Below are 22,732 nucleotides of genomic sequence, written 5' to 3' on the forward strand. Positions count from 1 at the left end.
TCTCCTGTTGCGGAGCATGGGCTCCAGGCGCACAGACCTCAGCAGTTGTAGCACACGGGCTCAGTAGTTGTGGCTCGTGGGCTCCAGAGTGCAGGCTCGGTAGTTGTGGCTTATGGGCCCAGCTGCTCCACAGCCATGTGGGATCGTCCCGGAGCAGGGCTCGAACCTGGGTCCCCTGAATTGGCAGGCGGATTCTTATCCACTGAGCCACCAGGGAAGCCCCTTTCTTCCTTTCTTTCTTCCTTCCTTCCTTCTTTCCTTCCTTCCTTCTTTCTCTTCCTTCCTCCCTTTCTTTCTCTTTCTCTCTTTCTCTTTCTTTCTTTCTTTCTTTCTTTCTTTCTTTCTTTCTTTCTCTTTCTCTCTTTCTCTTTCTTTCTTTCTTTCTTTCTTTCTTTCTTTCTTTCTCAGAGTATACTGCATTGATCATCATTGTGCATGCATGTATTTGAGACTTGTAAGGGTATATTTCTAGAAAAATAATTCCTAGAAGCAGAAACAATAGTTGGGTCAAAGGGTGTATAGATTTCTTTTGTTTATTGGTTGGTTAGCTTAAATTTTTGATAGATATTTCCAGATTTCTTCCAAAGAGGTGGTACCAATATAAGTTTCTAACATTAGAGAGGGCCTTTTTAGGAGTGGAGTTTTTATAGGTGATTTGTCTTCTCTTAAGTTCTTCTGTCCTCTGGTTTGCAAAACAGACTTTTCTAATCCTGACAGCTAGTAGCATAGTGGGGACAACGTTCCAGTTTTACTTTTTATTTCTCTAGTAGTTGATTAAAATTGAATTCTTGACTCTTGGACTTTTCTCATTAATATGCTAGGAAGTGTGAATTATTACAAAGATCAGAGGCTTTGGAATCCATGAGCTTTGGGTTCAGATGCTATATTACTTCCTAACTGTACCATCCCTTCCCAGTGCCTACTTTATTCTCTCTTTGAGGCTTTTTCCTGACATATAAAATATAACCAGTAATATACCCCTGACAGTGTTGTTGTTGGGATTAAATTAGATTACATATGAAAAATACTTACTGTGCATTTCAAATAGTCTGCAGTCAATAAATGTTGTTCCCCCTCTTCTATAAACGTGATATAAGAGCTGACAAAATCAGTAGGTTCATTCTGTACACAGTTGCTCCTTCTCACGATTCTTAGATGCCTTAAGTAGTTGAGGATTGCATGGCCCATGGTCATACTGAGAGTCAGTTTGTCAGCCATATGCATTTAGTAGCTGTTGTTCATGGTAGCTCCTTGGGTCTGACTTGGGAGCTGCCTTTATTCAGTGTGCCTGCCCCTTCCCCTCACAGCCAACCAGCTTTTTGCTCTGCCTCCATAGATGTCATTGTCCCTGAGAATGGAGAACCAGTGGGCACCAGAGAGATCAAATGCTGCATCCGACAGATCCAGGAACTCATCATCTCCCGGCTTAATCAAGCAGTGGCTAACAAGCTGATCAGCTCTGTGGATTACCTACGTGAGAGCTTCGTCGGAACCCTGGAACGGTGTCTGCAGAGCCTGGAGAAGTCTCAGGATGTCTCGGTTCACATCACCAGTAACTATCTCAAACAGGTACTCAAAGGGTAGTTAAGAGCGTGTCACAGATAACACATGAAACAGAATCTACCCACGAACCCAGCTTCGAGTTAGTCAAGAATTACCCTTTCAGCTTTTTGCCAGTCCAGTTTGAATTTTATTTTGTTTTCCTATCTCATGACCACTGCCTGTGGGAGGTGCTTGTGAACTGTTAAATTGCAGTTAAGTCAATGAGCAAGAAGATGACGATGAAGTAAAGGAGCCCAAATAGTCACCAAATATAGATGATCAGCCTGCATTGACTCTGCACATATACTGAGGGATAGATTTGGGAACCTTGAAACTGGACCATGTTCTTGAAATAAATATCATTTATTGCATTTTTAATTAGCCACTCTACTCAGGGAATATTGACTTTCATTTGTATACTCTCTTTCAGATCTTAAATGCTGCCTATCATGTTGAAGTCACATTTCACTCAGGGTCCTCAGTTACAAGGATGCTGTGGGAGCAAATCAAACAGGTAGAGGTTGTTTAGGGAAGTGTTTTTCAGCCCCTAGTTGGCTTAGGTGAATCTTGGTCGCTCCAACAGAAACTGATGTCTAGGATGTCTGTCCTAAACAAACTGATGTCTGTCAGGGCAGGTGGCCATTTGTCCTGGTTTGCCTGCCTGGGAGAATCCTGGTTTATGCCTGTTCTGAAATAATTATTAACAGTGCCCCCTTTAACTCTTAAAAGTGATGTGTCTAAATGATATTTTATGGAGCCATAAAACCCTGCTTCTGTAGCTTCTTCATATTTCTTTTTCCCAACCTAAGTGTTTTCTCAGAACCAGGCTTTGTTGCCAGGGGCCATGAGTGTGGTTTCCTTTCTGATGTTCCATCTGACTCTTACGTAGAGTTATTTGCTGTATTTAGAAAGGGATTTATCAGGCACCCCCAGTACTGAATGTAATGTACTGATTTGTGAGCATGCAGACTAGGCCTAGTGTTCTTTGATGCTTTCCGTTGGGCTGAGCCCCGATTTTGAGGTAGATGGAATTGGAGAGGAGTGCTGGACTTCATACAGGTCTTATCTTAAGATCCTGGCCTAACGAGTGGGTAGCCCAGAGAGGGAGGGGTGTTGGTTCTTCCTAGTGGTTCCTGTCTCCCATCCCTCAGTGTTCTCACTGTCCTCATCCTGACAGATCATCCAGCGCATCACATGGGTGAGCCCACCTGCCATCACGCTAGAGTGGAAGAGAAAGGTGGCCCAGGAAGCCATCGAGAGCCTCAGTGCCTCCAAGTTGGCCAAGAGCATTTGCAGCCAATTCCGGACTCGGCTCAACAGTTCTCATGAGGCCTTTGCAGCCTCCTTGCGGCAGGTGGGTATATAGGAAAGGACATACAGCTGGATCAATTGGAGAGGAACCTCACCCACTGTGGAATGTTTTGTCTACTGCTGTCTACATAATTTTTAAAAAATCATCAGTATATTTCCTTTCTATTCTGTTAAAGGATAATACTAAGTTACAGGTTGTTTCATCAGTAAATTTTTCATGTGGATATTTTCCTAACTCTAGAGAGAATGGAGGGAACTCAATTAATTTCTCCCTACTTCACTGAGTGAGGAATGAAAATCGAGGGGTAGGAATTTTTTATGAGTTTATACAGTATTTTAGGAATGAGTGACAGAAAGGGATGACATTCCAACTTCCATAGTAGTTTGCAGTTATGTGACATCTGCTTATCCCTTCGGGGTGTGCGCGTGTGCATGTGTACATGTGTGTGGAGGGCTGGGTGGGTGGGTAGATGTGATTATGCATCCAGGAAGAAAAAGTATTACTTAATGAATGCTCACTATCTGCCAATCTCTGAGCTATGTTACATATATCTTATTTAATTCTCACAGGTATCCTCATGAGGTAGATATTATTATCCCTATATAATAAGTGAGAAAGCCAGAGCTGGGGACCTGATAAGTCATATTTCTTTCTTCTTTTTCCTTCCCAGCTGGAAGCTGGCCACTCAGGCCGGTTGGAGAAGACTGAAGATCTATGGCTGAAGGTTCGGAAAGATCATGCTCCCCGCCTGGCCCGCCTTTCGCTGGAAAGCCGTTCTTTACAGGATGTCTTGCTGCATCGTGAGTCCTTATTTTTTTTCCCTAGTAAATTGGAGGAGGAAGGGTCTGGATACCTGACATCCTCATGTCCAACCCTGGAGAATCCCAGTGTCTAAAGCTGCTTCCTTGCGAAGCTGCCTAAACACCCATTGATGTATTTTTGAATTTCTGATGAAGTCTCTTTGGTCCTGCTATTTATATAGTTCAAATAACACAACCAAAGTTTATTTAAATTAAACCAGTTAGTTTACTACTGGTTTAGAAAACATCCAGATTTCTTCCCCTGGCATAATTATGACTTCCTGCTTCTAGGCAGGTCCACGTCTAAGAATCTTAGGGAGGTTGCCCAGCAAGTTCCCATCCTTCCTGCCTTATCTCTGTCTCTGTACCTTATAGGTAAACCTAAACTGGGACAGGAACTGGGCCGGGGCCAGTATGGTGTGGTGTACCTGTGTGACAATTGGGGGGGACACTTCCCTTGTGCCCTCAAGTCGGTTGTCCCTCCAGATGAGAAGCACTGGAATGACCTAGCTTTGGAGTTCCACTACATGAGGTAGGTTCTGGTCTCATTCATCTTTGTGGGGAACGATCCAGAGAAGAAGCTAGAAGCCTGGTATAAATTTTATACCAAGAGCTATAGTATACCTTGTCTCTCCATTCCTATGTCTCAAAATGTTGTAGACCAGTACTCCAGTGTCTGGCCCAGATATGTGCTCTCTTCAAGGCCTTTCCTGCCTTTACCTGCCCTTTCCCCACATCCTAATTTCTCAGACCCATCCTTCCATTTGACTTTCTTCCTTAGTCCTTAAGGCCTGTCAGTTTTTAGATTCCATAATTCTCTGTCCTCGTTAGAGAGGCCATTCTCTTTGCTCTCTCTCTGTACTGAGGGCTATTACCTCTGGGCCTGGACTATGCACGGTCTCAGAGTTATTTCTTCCACTCTAGTGACATGCTATGCAAGGTTAGCTCTAGCCCAGACCTTTCCGCTTCTCACCAGGTCTCTGCCGAAGCATGAGCGATTGGTGGATCTGCACGGTTCCGTCATCGACTACAACTATGGTGGTGGCTCCAGCATCGCTGTGCTGCTCATTATGGAGCGGCTGCACCGGGACCTCTACAGTGGGCTGAAGGTGAGGCAGGGCGAGGAGCGAGTGAGGTCCAGCTGGCAGCCAGATCCACAGGTTCCTTTCTGGCCTTTCCTCCTTTCTTCTTTATTCAGAGCCTCTAGCTCTCATAAGACAGTGTTGGAGTAATCAAGCTTTATTACCTTCATTTCCAAAAAACCTTAAAAATGTCTCAGAACATGTTTTTTTGCCCAGTTTATATCCAGAATACTGCAGTTCACCACTTGTACCTCTCGTGGTAGTGTAAAAATCTAGACTACACAGAAGAGCAGAAGCTTCCTATAACTCTGCTATTCTTTCTCTTTTTTGTTCTCAGTGAATTAAGCTAGTTTTTGTTGTCAACAAATATTTATTAGTGACTACTTTGTGCAAGGCCCTGTATTAAGCAACATAAGGGGATATCAAAAAGTATAATTGGCCAGGGGCTTTTAAAAGAATTGTAGGGACTTCCCTGGTGGCACAATGGTTAAGAATCAGCCTGCCAGTGCAGGGGACACGGATTCGATCCCTGGTCTGGGAAGATCCCATATGCCGCGGAGCAACTAAGCCCCCACGCCACAACTACTGAGCCCGTGTACTGCAACTACTGAAGCCCGTGCACCTAGAGCCCGTGCTCTGCAACAAGAGGAGCCACTGCAATGAGAAGCCCGCGCACCACAATGAAGAGTAGCCCCTGCTCACCACAACTAGAGAAAGCCCGCACGTAGCCATGAAGACCCAACACAGCCAAAAATAAATTTTAAAAAAATTAAAAAAAAGAAAAGAAAAGAAAATAATTGTAGTCAGTGAATATTTCATGAACAGGTGGCATTTGAGTTGGATAAGTGAACCCTGATGGGTAAAATTTGGGCAGATGGAAAGAAGAGGTCATACCAGGGGGAAGGAATAGCTTAGTGCCCAGAACATTTGAAGGACACTGACTGTTGGAGCAGCTGGTTCATTTGGGGAATAGAGGGGAGATAATATGCAAAGAAATGTTGGGAACAAATTATAGAAGACCAAAAATGTTAAAGAGTTCCATAGCATTCAAATTCTGCTGTAGACAGTGAGAAGCAAAAGATTTTGAATGAAGGTGAAATACCCTCAGTTGGATGTTGAGTTCCCCTCATCTAAAACAGCCACCAGCAGGGAAATAGAGAGGTTTCTTTTGTTTGTCCTCTACACTGGAGCTGGAAAAGCTAACCCCAGAGTATCTGGTAGGTCCCTTCTCACAGGTGCCTCTTGTACCAGTTTATATGGAATAAGACAGAAGAATCCTTAGAAATGCTTGCAGGAGCCATGAGAAATCAATACGGTGAAAAAAATGACTCTGCAAGTAGCTTTCCTCCTTCATTTCAGGGGAGTTAAGCTAAGTACCATGTGATGCTTTTCCATAAGTGGGTTAGAGAACCATATATGGGCTTTTGGATGAGTGATATAATATTCTCCAGAATTCAAGAGACCCTAAATTGGAGGCTTGGTAGAAATAAGATGAGTGACTTTGGTATTTGAATCCGTACAACCAAAGGCTAACCAGTCGTACAAAGCAATGGAAGTAAATCTGCCTGAGAGTCCTAGAAATACTCAGTTTGAGCCTCTAAGGCAGTTCTAGAGTTTGTTCAGGGTTAGAGATGCACTCATGCCTTCAGGCGTTTGGTTGTGGCTCTCCTAGTCACATCTGGGGATCATCCAGCTGGCCTAAGTGCTGCCTCCAAGGGATTTGATCTGGCCTTTATGGCTTGCCCTTCTTTGCTTTTCCTTTATTTCCCTCTCCTGACTGCCTTCTTCTTCCCTTATTCTCATTCACTTTTCTGTCCTTGTGTACCCTAGTGTGGTCAGTCTTTCAGTATCTCACAGAAGGAACTCTTAGTTGGTATAAGCAAGTTGGATTGAGGAGTTGTCTTCTTAGTGACAAGTAAACCCTTTTGTCTCCCCAAGGCTGGGCTGACCCTGGAGACCCGTTTGCAGATAGCACTAGATGTGGTGGAAGGAATACGCTTCCTGCACAGCCAGGGACTTGTCCACCGTGATATCAAACTGAAAAATGTGCTGGTAAGTAAGAGCTGTTTCCCCAAGATAACTCCCTGTCTCTATGTGTAAGTGACCTTTGGAGGGAGGTACACATAAATGTAAATTCAGTCACAGGAAAAGACTGTGACCAGTTAACAGCAGAGTGGATCATGGTATCTTGGACTTGAAGCTTAGGGAGGAGTTGCATCATAGGCCTAGCTTATATTGCTTAAGATTTTTTCTCCCAACACTGTTGAGAAAATTTTAACTTACAGAAAAGCTAAAAGAGTGGTACAATGAAGACCCACATACTGTTCACCCAGATTCATATTCTCTTTCCTAGTGTAGTCTCTTTGTTTCTGTCTCTCTCTTTCTTCACACACACACATACATTTTTTACTGAACTATACGAGAGTAACTTGCAGATAAAACTTTACTCCTATATACTTCAGCTTGTATCTTCTAAGGAAAAGGACATTCTTCTACTTAATTAAAATGCCATTATTCACACCCAAGAAGTTTAAATTGATACAATATTATTAGTTAATACACAGTCTATATTAACATTTTCCAGTTGTCCCAAATATGTTTAACTATCCCAAATATGGTCTATTTGTTTGTTTGGCCCAGGATCCAATCCAAGGATCATACAGTGCATTTTGTCATGTCTCTTTAGCCTCTTAATCTAGAATAGTCCTGCCTTTTTTTGCTTTTGTGACATTGATATTTTTGAGGATTCCAGGTCTTGTTATTGCTTAGGGTTTGAGATGCTGGATGAGGACTGAGATGGGTAAACACACCTTAAAAGGTAAGATAGTCATGAACCTACCAGTCCTGTTATCTAAATTATAAAGAATCTTTTGACATACTCCTTTTGAAAATATATTGGATTATCATTGAAGTGTCTCTGGCAACACTTAAATGATATATAAAGAGGGCTTCCCTGGTGGCGCAGTGGTTGAGAATCCGCCTGCCAATGCAGGGGACACAGGTTCGAGCCCTGGTCTGGGAAGATCCCGCATGCCGTGGAGCAACTAAGCCTGCGAGCCACAACTACTGAGCCCACGTGCCACAAGTACTGAAGTCCGCGCACCTAGAGCCCGTGCTCCGAAACAAGGAAAGCCACCACAATGAGAAGCCCACGCACCACAACGAAGAGTAGCCCCCACTCGCCACAACTAGAGAAAGCCCGCGTGCAGCAATGAAGACCCAACACAGCCAAAAAATAAATTTATTTTAAAAAATGATATATAAAGATGATAGCAGTTTTGGGGGGAGGGAAATATCTTCCTAAAATTATAGGCTGAAACCTAAGAGGCTTGTCAATAGCCAAATGAGACAGATTTTTTTTAAATTTTTTATTTTTATTGAAGTATAGTTGATTTATAATGTGTTAGTTTCTGGTGTACAGCAAAATGATTCAGTTCTACATATATATTCCTTTTCGTATTCTTTTCCATTTTATGTTATTACAAGATATTGAATGTAGTTCCCTGTGCTATACAATAGGATCTTGTTATCTGTTTTATATATAGAAGTTGGTATATGCTAATCCCAAACTCCTAATTTATCCCTCCCCTACCCCCTTTCCCCTTTGGTAACCATAAGTTTGTTTTCTATATCTGTGAGTCTGCTTCTGTTTTGTAAATAAGTTCATTTGTATCATATTTTAGATTCCACAGAGAAGTGATACCATATGATACTTGTCTTTTTCTGTCTGACTCACTTCACTTCTTTCGATAATCTCTAGTTCCATCATGTTATTGTACTATTTCGTTCTTTTTTTATGGCTGAGTAGTATTCCATTGTATATATATATACATCTTCTTTATCCATTCATCTGGGACAGATTTATTGTCTTGGACCTCAGGAAAGGAAACTAGAGGGAATTAAAAAACACTCCTCAGCTGACCAGAGGACCTCAACCTTCTTATTTAGCAACTTTCTGCCCTGGGTTCTGGAGGTCAGAGGAGAATAATCAGGAACTAATAATACTTTCCTCAGTGTCCTTCTCTTATTCATTCCTCCAAGATTTGCTAAGCTCCTGATATGTGCTAGGCACTATGCTAAGTGCTGGGGATACAAAGATGAAAAAGACAGTCCTTGCCATCAGGTTGTTTACAGTATGGAGAGAAGACAGTAATGGGAGTGAATCTAGAGACAGGGAGAATAGAGGCAGAGTTGATTAAGTACTGCTGTGAGGTAGATGCCTACTTTTGAGCTTGGGTATGCAGCTGAGCGCTATGTGCAGGACCAGGCATAGGATGACTCTCACCCTGCTTTGTTGGCAGCTGGACAAGCAGAACCGTGCCAAGATCACTGACTTAGGATTCTGCAAGCCAGAGGCCATGATGTCAGGCAGCATTGTGGGGACACCAATTCATATGGCCCCTGAACTTTTCACAGGTAAGCTGGAGGGCAGGGAGTGGGTTTGGGCAGTGCTCCGTGTTTTAACCAAGTGCTACCCTTTGGGGTAAGTAGTATCCACAAGTACTACTGGCAGTTCTGGCACAGGCAGGGGAGAAACCAGAACAGGGGAAACCTAAGACAAGTAGGGGGACAAGTGAAGAGGTAAAGGGGCAAGAAAGAAAGGTGTAAATGGGAGTCACCAACTGTTCTTTTGGATGTCTCTCTGGGCTGCTAGTGCCATCATTGCCATAGTCAACCAATTATTTAATCCTAAAGTATTGATTGAATAACTCCTATATAATAAGAGTTGTCCTCTATCATTAAAGAACTTACAGTTGACAGAGATACATTGAGAGGTAAAATAATTAAGAAGCAGTATAAGACAACATGTGATTAAGTGCTACATAATGTAATGCTGGTGTTCAGAGAAGAAATGTTAGATGGTTTTGTGGTAGAGGTGAAATTCTGGATAGAAACTGAATGAGATCTGGAAAATTTGGTAGGTGGGAAGGGAACTCAGTATATTTATTAATATATTCTTTGAGCTAGGCACTGTGGGTATGTTATGTCATATATTTTGTTCCATTTAATCCTCATGACAATTCTGTGGTGATACTGATGCATTTTTATGTCCATGTCATGGATAAAGTTGAGGCCAGACTGATGAAGAAACCCACCCCAAAACACTGAGCTAGAAGTAATGAGGCTGGGATTGGAATTTAGGTCTTTCTGTCTCTAGAGTCCAACCATGTTAGGTAGGAGAGAAAATTCTGGAGGCTGGGGGAGAGGAATTAGGAGCAAAATTGCCGATTAGAAATAAGCATGACAGGAAAGAAATCAGTTCGGGAAGTAATAGCAAACAAGTTGGAGATAAGATATATTTGAGCTTGAAATTCATGCAGTGGAGTGAAGGCTTGATGTGGAAGAAGTAAGGAGCTATTGGGCTTCTGAACAGGTGAGGGATGAAAAGAGATGTTCATGGAAAGAGCCAAGTAGGGAGACCAGTGGTGGAGACCAGACCTAGAATTAAGTTGGTAGTAGCGCTGAAACAAAAGATGTTACAGATTTGAGATCAATTCAGAGGAAGGATGGGCAAGATTTTGTAATTAACTTGATATGGGTGATGAAGAGAAAAGAATGACTAAAAGATGACTCTGAGGTTTTGAGCCTGAATGGATGAGGAAGGTTGCGTCATTGCCAGGGAAGGTGGAAAGGGAATGGCAGGTCACTCATTAGTATTGGTAAGACTTAAAATTAGCAATTTATATTTGGATTTCTCTCATTAGCCACAAGTCTTCCCCCAAGCCTTCACTGAGTGATACATGTAAGGATTAGGAGTTAGTTGGATAGCTGTAGTCCTACGCACATTGAAAAGAAGTAGACAGTCATCATTTTTCTTTCCCTGACTTTTAAAAAAACTTCTATTCCCACTTTTATTATTTTATCTTGGCTACTTCATATTTAAATGCATTTGATTATTTCTACTGCAGTTCATCCTACTGCTGTAAAAATAATCTTTCTAAAATATTTTCTTCATGTCACCTCCACTGTAAAGCGTAAATGACTCCTGCTGCCCATCAAATCCAGAGTCTTCTGCCCGACTTTAAAAATCTTTATGTTACGGTTCCAACCTATCTACCCACCAACTTTATTTCCCAACTTTATTTCCCTAACATGACCTTTCAGGATTAATCTTTTTGATTGTCCCATTAAAACAAAGGCCCGGACTTCCCAGGTGGTGCAGTGGTTAAGAATCCGCCTGCCAATGCAGGGGACACGGGTTCAATCCCTGGTCTGGGAAGATCCCACATGCCGCGGAGCCACTAAGCCCGTGAGCCACAACTACTGAGCCTGAGTGCTGCAACTACTGAAGCCCGCATGCCTGGAGCCGGTGCTCTGCAACAGGAGGAACCACCGCAATGAGAAGCCCGTGCACCGCAGCGAAGAGCGGCCCCTGCTTGCTGCAACTGGAGAGGGCCCGTGCGCAGCAACCAGGACCCAACACAGCCAAAAATGAATGAATGAAAGAATAAATAAATTTATTTTAAAAATTAAAAAAGTACTTCACACAAACAATAATCGAATATAAAATATAAGGAATATCAGTGAAATATAAAATAAATAAATTAAAATAAAAGGCCTGTTTTCCTTCCCCTTTGTCAAGTTCTAGTCTTGGCTCTTTTAATCTTTAGCCCTCCCAGTGCCATAGTTTTTCGTATTATAAAATGGGCATTATAAATGTGTCCTGCCTAACAGCGTTGTTATAAGAGATAATGGGTATTCAAGGCTTTAGGAAAAAATGTGTAAAGCCCTCTGCAGATGCAAGTTAGTGGTGATGCTGTTGATTCCCTCCCTGGCTCACTACTTGTCACCCTTTCTTGCTGTAGGGAAGTATGATAATTCTGTGGATGTCTACGCTTTTGGCATTCTTTTCTGGTATATCTGCTCAGGCTCTGTCAAGCTCCCTGAGGCATTTGAGAGGTGTGCCAGCAAAGACCATCTCTGGAACAATGTGCGGAGAGGTAAGAGCCACGAGCCTTGCTTTGCCCTGACTCCCCAGGACTGCCGCAGCAGCCTCCTGTCCTCCTCTCTGGCCACTCCGCAGCAGGACCTCATACACATTTAAACCATCATGGAATCCAGAAAAGACATTTAAGTCAAACCTTTGCTTCCAGGCAGTGTGGTTCTGAACTCTCAGAAAGGTTTTTATCTTTAAAATTTCTAATTCTTCAACATCCTATGTCAGTGTATTCCAGTTTTTCGTCACAGTTACTATTAGGTTCTAACCTAGATATGTGCAGTTGAAGCCAAAGCTCACCGCATTGTTTAGCATCCTGAGCCCCAACTGGCTAATCAGCCTGTGAGCTGATCATGCCTCTTCATTGGGTTGGTTCCCTTCTCACTACCTCTGGTCTTATTTCCATGCTCCTTTCTCTAGGGGCCCGTCCAGAACGCCTTCCTGTGTTTGATGAGGAGTGCTGGCAGTTGATGGAAGCCTGCTGGGATGGTGACCCCTCTCAGAGACCTCTCTTGGGCATTGTCCAGCCCATGCTCCAGGGCATCATGGACCAGCTATGCAAGTCACATTCTGAGAGGCCAAACAGAGGACTCGATGATTCTACTTGAAAGCAGAGACCTTTTTCTTTCACCCTTTATTTCTTTCCTTCCCCTCACCTTTTGGCTATGGGAAGAATTTGACATTCATTACAGAGAGCTCCCAAGGGGACTGATGCTTGCTGGGCAACTTGAGACCTTCCCAGGCAGAGATGACTCCCGGATAGGCAAGAGTTGGATGGCTGTGAGCATATCCAGCAGTTCACTGATGCCCAAGCTATTTCTTTAGCCAAAAAGTCAGTATAAATCTCTTCTCTATGAAATTTCAAGAAAAGTCTTACATAGTTCCCTTTTCCGGACTGCCTTTTAACTCCAGCTTAATCAGGACTCTGTGCTCCCATTGTGGAGCCCACATTCCTAACATTCTTTGGAAGTCTTAGTTCATAGCTCCATTTACACATGGGAGGTTAGGTTTTTCTCCACCCAGAGTCCCTTGTCAGTTTATCCCCCGTGGCTTAGTCTGCTCTCAGACACCAGTTTTCTAGCAGATTGCCCACATATTTTGCCTGAGTAGGGAGAAGCAAGGGAGGGGCTAATGCTTAGTAAGGAGATGAGTGGTTGCAGTTCATTTTTTAAAAAGTATTCTGAGAAAAGGTGCAGGCCAGCCAGAGTCCACATGTAGATATTTGGAAGTGTTATTTAAACACTCAGCAGGCTGAGTACAGGAATACGTATGTATAACATGTGTGTATACTTTGCTTTTGTTGAATAACAGTGTCTGCTAATTTGGGGTTCTTTGTTGCTTGGCATCCATTATTTAAGTGATGCAATGCCATGAAATGTACTGTATTGTATATTACTTGGGAAGACACTAGATATTCAAAGAGGCCTGGCAGCACTTGGGCTGTAGAGGGCTCAACAAGGCCAAAGTCCTGAAGATTTTACCTCCTAGCTTTGGTTGTCTGTGCTCCCACGTGGTGAGGTGACATTGTGGCAGGGGGAGGAAGAAGGATGGAATGAAAGAGTTACCCTTACTGTGTTCCATCCTTCTTACCAGCTTAATTAGGGCAATTTACCCCAGCCTGAAAATGATTACCTGGCCATTTTTAATGTGCTTGAGGTCTGGTCGCTTCTGTTGCTTCAGAATTGAGTGATGGACCTTCCTGCAGAGCAATCAGAAGATGCGGTGGAGCCTGGGGCTCCAGAGTAGCTGCCTTAGTACCTAGGGAGCCAGCGGCAAGGTCAGTCTGGGGGCGTTGAGGAATGCTCGTCGGGGTGAGGTTTCCACAGGCATGCCCTAGTTCCCTGGATCCTCTGCAGAGAGTGGCTCATTGATTGAGCAAAAGCCTTTCACTTCTCTGGGAAGGAGGACTGTTCTGGTTCTTCCCAGACCAAAGAAGTCATTTGTGACTCCCTCAGTTTCAAGGGGACAGAGCCTAGGCAGCAGCTTCTCCTAATTTTTAACACTAAAATTCAAGAGTGAAGGGAGGGATATATTACTACCACGGATAGAAATAGGGGACTGGTAGAACTCTCAACTAGTACCTATCAGCTCTCCAATGCATTTTTTTGCATTTTCACTCGAGCTGCCAAAGAGGTGTTGACAAAGTTTTTTCCTGATCAGCAAAGTGGTTTGGGGTAGCAGGGCTGCAAAGTGATAACTGCACTGAATGACACTTTATTTTTTGGCTTATTATTTAGCACTGAGAAGCCAAAAGGGATTGGTGATTATAACAGCACTTTGGGGAATAGACTCCCTCTGGCCTTGCTTTGGAGAGAAGGCATGCGTGGTATTCCATCTGACTAATCGGGGAACCTCCTAAGTTCATACTGCATCAGAGCGGAATAAATGGCCCTCGAAGAGTCCATTGCCGAAAGAGTAGTTGCTTTCTTTGAGTTTTCAAAGCTTGATTTTTGGATGTGCTGGATCAAATAACCCACTTTTTCTTTAAAAGAAAAAAAAAGAGGGTTTATCCTTCTAAATATGGGGGTGGGGTGGGTTAGGGCTAGTGTGATGTTTAAGTGGGTTAGGAGGGAGTCAACTTGAGAAACCTGTATGGCAAACTCCCTTGGGGGTTTTAAGTACACTACTGTTCTGAAAAGCGTTTTATTGTTAACTTTATCTGCTTTGTTAACATCCAGTCCACAGAGCTGACTGAAGAGACTGTGTGTGAACACCTGACACTGGGGGGACACCTTACTCAGAGGGTTGAAAAGGAAATTGGTCTGGACAGCTTGTTGTCTTTTGTCTTTATGTAATGTTTTTGTTTGTTTCAAAGGACTAATGTTTATTATTACAGTGTTAAATGAAAGTGTAATATACTAAGTGTGTAGAATAAAAGTGCAATAACAAGAGAAAATTACTTTGGCACAAACTTCAGTTCTTACACTCTCTCCCTCCTTGTGCTACCTGTCTCCTTCCATGATATTGTTACAGCAGGACAGTGTTAATTGTGTATATTTTTAAGAGATGCAACTATGGGTTAAGTCTTCATTTAGTGTAATTTTGAATGGCTGGGTTTGGTTTTATAGAGTATTGTGTATACTTCTGGGGTGCACAAACACCAGATGTGCTGTATAATAAAGATCACATTAACGTTTTAGGTTTATATCTGTTTGGCTTTTGTCTTCCCTTAACCTCCCTATGTCTACAGAATGCTCTCTATTCCATTCCATTTCCACTGGGACCCTAGAGGTCTTTCAGTTTGCCTTGGAGACTGAAGGAATGTGTTACTCTTCCCCATGGATTGCTCTCGGTCTCTGGGCACTTGACATGACCACTACCAGAGGGTAGGGCCCGGGAATGGGAGGTAGGAGAGCGAAGAAGAAGGGGGCAAAGTGGAGTGATAGCAATTTATTTTTCAGAGCCTCTCCTGGGTTCCCACCCTTTCCGCCAGCCTCTTTTCAGCACGAACTTGCAACATTCTGAACTTGTGCACAAGCCTATCTACTCTTCATTACACTGTGAGAGAATGTGGGCATGGAATCCATATATGGGCTTATCTGCATTTGGAATATTTGAATTTTCTTTATAGGCTCAGCCTACTCTTCAGATTTGCTTGCTCGGCAGTGCCTGATGGACACCATCATAGGCCTCTACCAGCAGAGCAGCACCATCTGTAGCCACCAGGGACTGTCAGTCAGCACGCAGAATGCCTTCTCCCAGAGGGTGTGCGCGTTTGTTTTGTTTTGGATTACCACATCATACTCGTAGCTGCTTCACTTTTTGCTGTAGCTGCTTGTGATCTGACTGCAACACAAGTCTGGCCAGGAGATGGCAGCACACCTTAAACAGTTGATGTGTTTGTGATTAAGTCTTAAAGAAAAAGCTAACGTTGAATCTCTGGTTCTCAGCCTCCCCTACACAATATAGTCATCTAATGTAGATAAGCCTGTTACACTTGTGAAACTCTCCACTAACTCCAGCCATCCTTCACAACTAAATAGATCCCATCTTTATGCATATACCATATATTCTCCTACTATAAAGTTCAGAATGACTGAGTTCTCTTCCTCATCATTATCATTTTGGGGAAAATAGTTTGTGGTATATACATTTTTAGATTGGGCATGCTTTTTCAAGAACACAGTCCTCAGCAGACTTGTTCTTTAAGCAGAGCAACTGGGGTGGCCTTCCTGGCCTTCCAAACCCCTGTTTGGGTGGGGCTCAGAGGGGAGAGGCCTAGTTTCTGAACATTATTAAATTCAACTTCAGAATTTCTGTCTTTAACAGGTCCCCAAGGAGTCCACAAAGTGCTAATTGAATAGCCTGCTTTCAAGTGTAGTTATCACAGGTGGCTATGTACTGGTTGAGACCTCTTAGGGCACTTCTCGGGATGGCCTGTTCCTTAGCATATTCTAAAGGTAGCATTTCAAATCAGTGGGAAAATAGACTATTTAACAAAACTGGCTCTCCATCTGAGAAAAAAATAGACTCAAATCATCATGCAAAAAAAGGTATACCAAAGATCTAAATGTGAAAAAAAGGCTGTAAAGGAACTAGATAATAGCACACACGTTATTTACCATATGCTCGGCACTATTCTAAATGCTTTACCTGTACTCACTAACTTCATCCTCACCACAACCCCATTTTACTGATGAGAAAACTAAGGCACAGAGAGATTAAGGGTCATGCAACTGATACGTGCCAGAACTGGGATGTGAAACTAAGGAGTCCGGCACCAGAACCTCTGCTTCTACAGAGCACCACTGCACTGTGCTGCCTCTAGGAGAAAATGTATATAACTATGTTCACTTATAGTTGGGGGGGCAGGAAGAACTTTCTTGAATATGATCAGGAACCCAGAAGCCATAAGGAAAAAAAGTGATAGAAATTATGTAAAGAACAGATATAAGAGCCAAAGACACCAAAACCAAAATTAAGACTAATCACTAGTTTAGAGAGAATAATTGCAATATATAACTGATAAAAAGTTCATATTCCTAACAAGATGAAGAAATCCAAAAAATCTAAAGGCAACTTGATTAATAAACATTTGAAAAAAGATGTTCATCCACACTAACAATCGGGGAAAACCAAGAAGATATTTCATCTATCAAATTACTAAAGATAGGGCTTCCCTAGTGGCGCAGTGGTTGAGAGTCCGCCTGCCGATGCAGGGGACACGGGTTCGTTCCCCGGTCCGGGAAGATCCCACGTGCCGCGGAGTGGCTGGGCCCGTGAGCCATGGCCGCTGAGCCTGCGCGTCCGGAGCCTGTGCTCCGCAACGGGAGAGGCCACAACAGTGAGAGGCCCCTGAAACGCAAAAAAAAAAAAAAATTACTAAAAATAAATGTGAAAACCTATTCATAAGTGTGGAGGAGGAGCACTACCTATGTTGTCGGGAAGTGGATACAGCCGCAAAAGGGCAATTTGGCGGTAAATATTACAAAAAATGTTAATGTATATATCCTTTGCCCCAGAGATGACTTCCAGGGAGTCCCTACCTACAGAAATATTTGCACATGTGTGCAAAGCTATGTAAGTACAAGGGTGTTTATTGCATCATTATTTGTAATACTAAAAAGTTGGAGGCAGTGTTAATGTCTGACAACAGGGGAAGATTAAATTCTGGTGCTCATACCATGGAATGCTATACAGCCACTGAAAGGAATGGTGTAGATTTCCCTGTACTGACAAGGAAAGATGTTTATACTATATCATCAGGTTAAAAAATAATTTACGGGCTTCCCTGGTGGCGCAGTGGTTGAGAGTCCGCCTGCCGATGCAGGGGACGCAGGTTCATGCCCCGGTCCGGGAGGATCCCACATGCCGCGGAGCGGCTGGGCCCGTGAGCCATGGCCGCTGAGCCTGCGCGTCCGGAGCCTGTGCTCCGCAACGGGAGAGGCCACAGCAGTGAGAGGCCCGCGTACCGCAAACAAAAAAATAATAATAATAATTTATATAAGAATATATTTAGGATGACCCCTTTATTGGTAAAAATCCCTTCCATTCTTCCATAACCCCAAATTATCTGGAGATCTAGTCCATCTCTCTCTATATAGGCATAGAAAAAAGTTTGTAAGGGTATATATCAAAATGATAACAGTGGTTTTCCTAGGGAGAGAACTTCCAACTTTTAGTGTATTGAATTTCTGTTATTGTATTGTTCATCTGCTATGAACATCTATTTTTTTTGGTAATTTAAGAAAATGAATGAGATGGCTAATTTAGGAGAAAGGAAATATGTATTGGAAAGACATTAGGGGCTCACAAAATCAACAGGAAACTATAAGTTCAGGCTCATAGATAGAATCAGCAGGTTGGAACCAGAGCAACTCTTCATCGTGGCTGTGAAGAACCATCTTCACTCCTGATGCATCCACAACCAGGGAGGATTTTCTCAACTGGCCCAGCATAGGCCCCAGGCCTATCTCCTATCTGTACTGAGAGAAGAGAGAAGGCTCTTTCCCCTCCAGATTCCATGGTGGGAGGCAAGCGCCTAGATTTGCCTGCTCACTAAAACCGCATTCAGTGGAGAAGTAATTCCTGAAAGGTAATCAAAGAACAGTTAGAAAAGGGACCTAGATTCAGGACAGGCTCCAGGTTGACAGATGTCCACTATAGTTCACCTCTTGGGCTGCTCGACATCCATATCCACTCTTCTGGCACTACTGGGAGGCAATGTCGTGGAAGGAGATTTATAGATTGGAACCTGTGCATGGAGGGGAAACTGGGTCTCTGGTAAGTTCATTTTTTTTAATTTTAATTTTTTAAATGAATTTTATTTATTTATTTATTGCTGTGTTGGGTCTTCGTTTCTGTGCGAGGGCTTTGTCTAGTTGCGGCGAGCGGGGGCCACTCTTCATCGTGGTGCGCGGGCCTCTCACTATCGCGGCCTCTCGTTGCGGAGCACAAGCTCCAGAGGCGCAGGCTCAGTAATTGTGGCTCACGGGCCCAGTTGCTCCGTGGCATGTGGGATCTTCCCAGACCAGGGCTCGAACCCATGTCCCCTGCATTGGCAGGCGGATTCTCAACCACTGCGCCACCAGGGAAGCCCTGGTAAGTTCATTTTTAAATCTCTGGACTTTTTTTCATTGTAAGAAGACCCCATTAGCTTCTGTTTCCTTTCTTCCACCTTCCTTGTTTTCTTAGCATGGCTTCCCAATGAGATTAATCACAAAGACGCTCAAGCACCTAGCAATGTGCTAAATGATAGGCTTTTTTTTTTTAAATCAAAGTGTAGTTGATTTACAATGTTGTGTTAGTTTCTGGTGTACAGCAAAGTGATTCAGTTATACATACATATATATATATTCTTTTTCATATTCTTTTCCATTATAGTTTATTACAAGATATTGAATATAGTTCCCTGTGTTATACACTAGGACCTTGTTTATCTATTTTATATATGGTAGTTTGTATCTGCTCAGAGGCTTTCTATGTATGGAATCCAGGAACTGAGAAGGTAAAAGGATGAGGCGATTGCCAGGCTCAGTGTGAAGCCACAGGCTCCGAAAATTAAGGGAACTGCTCCTGGTTCCAAGCTGGCAACATAGAGGAACAATGCAGAATTAGTCTGAGACATTCTACTGAGCAGGATTTGCTTACAATTTTAAAAATTATTACTTACTATTCGCTACCTGCAAAAAAGCATATGTAACATCCTTGTAAATCTGTGGACCAGGACATTACCATGGTCTTGCAGGCCCTCTGTGCTCTTCCCAGGTGCCACTCCCCTGCCTCTCTCCCCCACCTCAAGGTTACTATTGTGCTTATCATTCTCTTGCTTAAAATAAATTTTTTTCCCCAAATCCACATGTACCCTAAACAATATATAATTTGGTTTTGCATGTTCTTGAGCTTACAAAAATGCTATTACCTGTATTTAACCTTCTGTAACTTTATTTTCACTCCCATGTCTCTGATTTTTATCTAAGCTAATTTGTTGTCACTGTAGTATAATACCCTTCACTGCAGTGTATTATTCCAATGTGCACATGTACTGCAGTTGAGCCATTTGCTTTTTCTCAGGGATCCAACTTTTGGTTTGGTTGTTTTCCCATTGTATCTCATTTTCTATTTCATTAATTTCTGCTCTTGTCTTAGTTATCTTCTTTGTTCTCCTTTTTAGGGTTATTCCATTGTCCATTTTCCCAGGACCTTCTTTTTTTTTTTTTTTTAAATAAATTTATTTATGTATGTATTTATTTATGGCTGTGTTGGGTCTTTGCTGCTGCGCGTGGGCTTTCTCTAGTTGCGGCGACTTTTTTTTTTTTTTTTTAATAAATTTATTTATTTATTTTTGGCTCCCTTGGGTCTTTGTTGCTGCGCGCGGGCTTTCTCTAGTTGCGGCGAGCAGGGGCTACTCTTTGTCGTGGTGCGCAGGCTTCTCATTGTGGTGGCTTCTCTTGTTGTGGAGCACGGGCTCTAGGCATGCGGGCTTCAGTAGTCGTGGCACGCGGGCTCAGGCTCAGTAGTTGTGGCTCGTGGGCTTAGTTGCTCCACGGCATGTGGGATCTTCCCGGACCAGGGCTTGAACCCGTGTCCCCTGCATTGGCAGGTGGATTCTTAACCACTGTGCCACCAGAGAAGCCCCTCCCCCCATTTCTTGAGTTGGATGCTTAGCTTATGGATTTTCAATCTTTCTAATGTAAACATTTTACAATCTTTCTAACCTTTCTATCTTTCAATCTTTCTAATGTAAACATCTACGTTCAGAATTACCCTTTAAATACAACTACTGCTGCATCCCATAAATTTTAATATGTAACATTTTTTGTTATTATTCAGTTTTAAGTGTTTTCTCATTGTCATTGTGATTTCTTCTTTGTGATTTCTTCTGAGTTTTACATAGGCATGTTTTAAAATTTCTAAGTGTAAGGATAAACTCCTTTACGTTTTTGTGGGCAGACAGCATGGTCTGTATGATGCCAGTTTTTAAAAATTTGTGGGAACTTGCTTTATGGACTAGCTCATGGTGAATTTTTTTTTTAATGGTTAAGATGATAAATTTATTTTATGTGTATTTCACCGTGATAAAAAAATTGGGGGAAAAAAAAAGGATTGAAGTTCTGATACACGTTACAACATGGATGAAGTTCAAAATCATTACGCTAAGAAGCCAGTTACAAAAGACCACACATCATATATTCCATTTACATGAAATGTCTACACCAGGTAACTCCGTAGAGATGGCGCAGTTTGGTGGCTGTCGGGTGCTGAGCGGAGGAGGTGTGACTGCTCGTGGGCACGAGGTTTTCTTCCTGAACATGTTTGAGAAACAGTAGAGGTGGTGAACGTACTAAATGCCACTGAATTGCTCAGTTTATGTTTTTAAAGTGGTTAAAATAGCACATTTTATGTTAGGTGTACTTTACACCATTTTTAAAAAACCCTATAGAACCGATTAAATTCAGGCCGACAACCTGCACAGAAGGTGCTGGAAGGGGCTTTGCTGCCACGAACACAGGCCCGGCCGGACATGCCCAGGCATGACCTCGAGGCTGCATCTCTGCCCTGTGTCCCTGTCTGGCTACTGCCCGTCAGACCCGCCAGCATCTGCATGCGGTCCTGACCCAGGTCAAGGGTGCCATTTGTCCCACCAGCCTGACCCTTCTCACTCGCCCGGCCTTGGCAGTGAACACCAACGCCCACGCAGGTGCCAGGATCACACCTGCACCCGGGCCATCGGGGGACCAGCGCAGGGTCATCGTCACGATCGAGCCAGACGAGCAGACCCCTGGAGAGGACGCCACCCCCACCCTCCGTCCACCCCACCCCGCAAGGGCCGCCCCAGGGAGGCTGCTGGAATGTTCCAACAAAAGCGAGTGGCCCGGAGCTCGGAGCCGCCCCTGGTGAGCATCTCAAGGACCTGCTTGCGAGTGGGGATGGCCCCACATTCTCCGCATTCTGCCACGGTGATGCAGCCCCTGCCCACGCATCACCCCACATCACCCTCCGGCAGAGACGCCGTGACCCCCACGACCCCAGGAGGGCACCGCATCGGCTGTGCCGACCCCCATCACCAGCCCCTACATGAGGCCCCAGACAGGGCGGCGTCCACGCGGGGATGAAGCCAGGAGGGCACAGAGTCGGGGACAGAACGGGCAGGCCCGAGGCCCTCGGGGCGACACTGCCGGGGCCCTGGCCTGAGCTGATGGTCGGGCAGCCGGAGACCGAGATGCAGAGATGCTTGGGCGACCCCTGCACTGCGGGCCAGCACGGGCTGCTGGCGACGGCTCTGGGCAGACAGCCTGTCACTGTGGTTGAGAGCCATCAAGGGGGCAAAGAAATGAGCTGGGGGACCCCTCGTACAGAGCACAGTGGAGGGCACCCTCCTTCCAGCAGGAAGGTCTACCTTATTTTATCCTTTTATGTGTCTGAAAAGTCAACGTGAACTATCAAAAGTGCGCCCCTTCTGTGAGACGTGGGTACCCCGGGGCGGGGGGGTCACGGGGAGGGGCACCCCGTGGGGGATGAGGACCCCTGGGAGGCCCAGCCGCCTCCGAGCCCCCCACCGACGAGCTCCTCTCTGGCCACCTGGGGATCCTGCGGGTGGGCTTCTGCTCATGGGGTCTGCTCCCAGCTGGCCGCACTCCCCACCCCCTCAATGTCCTGCCTTGACCCACGTCCTGGCAGGTCCAAGGGCCGCTCGCAGTGAAACCGCACATGCGCACAGGAGCCTGCTGTCCTGGACGGGGCGGACGGCGGCCAGAAAGTCTTACCTGTGGGACTGACTCCCCCACCCCGCCCACCCTCTCAGGGCGGCTTCCAGGCCTCAGAAGCTCCAGGTTCGCCCCCCCACCTCTAGCTTTATCTACCACCATCGGACATCTGCCTCCCAGCCAGAACGCACTGGGACTCCTCACTCTCCCCCCAGCCTTCGCAGACCTGCCCCTCACGTCCGCCCCCACAACCACCTGCTGGGGCAGCACCTCCCACCGGCCCCTGGGCTGCTCCGGCCTCTTCAGACTGCCTGCTCCACTCCCGCCAGGACTCCACGATCGGGATGTCTCCATGGCCTTGCTGACTGCTCCTCCAGGGTCCCCTGTTCTCTTTGGGAGACCCCAGGGCCTGG

General features: G+C 44.4%; 1 protein-coding gene across 6 annotated transcripts in view; it reads left to right on the plus strand.

Annotated features, from left to right (window-relative positions):
- The window catches only part of DSTYK (dual serine/threonine and tyrosine protein kinase), a 55,949-nt gene extending 41,148 nt beyond the window's left edge, over positions 1–14,801 (plus strand). For 2 of the 6 annotated variants that reach the window (XM_024133796.3, XM_028488536.2), the window contains 10 exons: positions 1,316–1,569; positions 1,973–2,056; positions 2,720–2,896; positions 3,525–3,654; positions 4,030–4,186; positions 4,631–4,763; positions 6,675–6,788; positions 9,038–9,152; positions 11,543–11,677; positions 12,094–14,801. In XM_024133796.3, the coding sequence (XP_023989564.1) occupies positions 1,316–1,569; positions 1,973–2,056; positions 2,720–2,896; positions 3,525–3,654; positions 4,030–4,186; positions 4,631–4,763; positions 6,675–6,788; positions 9,038–9,152; positions 11,543–11,677; positions 12,094–12,281 (1,487 nt within the window). In that variant the 3' untranslated portion in view covers positions 12,282–14,801. The remainder of the gene's footprint in view (positions 1–1,315; positions 1,570–1,972; positions 2,057–2,719; positions 2,897–3,524; positions 3,655–4,029; positions 4,187–4,630; positions 4,764–6,674; positions 6,789–9,037; positions 9,153–11,542; positions 11,678–12,093) is intronic. The other 4 variants (XM_024133798.3, XM_024133797.3, XM_028488534.2 and 1 more) reach the window with 4 other exon arrangements.
- The last annotated feature ends 7,931 nt before the right edge of the window (positions 14,802–22,732 follow it).

The sequence above is a fragment of the Physeter macrocephalus genome, chromosome 4, assembly GCF_002837175.3.
Source record: "Physeter macrocephalus isolate SW-GA chromosome 4, ASM283717v5, whole genome shotgun sequence".
Lineage (NCBI taxonomy): Eukaryota > Metazoa > Chordata > Mammalia > Artiodactyla > Physeteridae > Physeter > Physeter macrocephalus.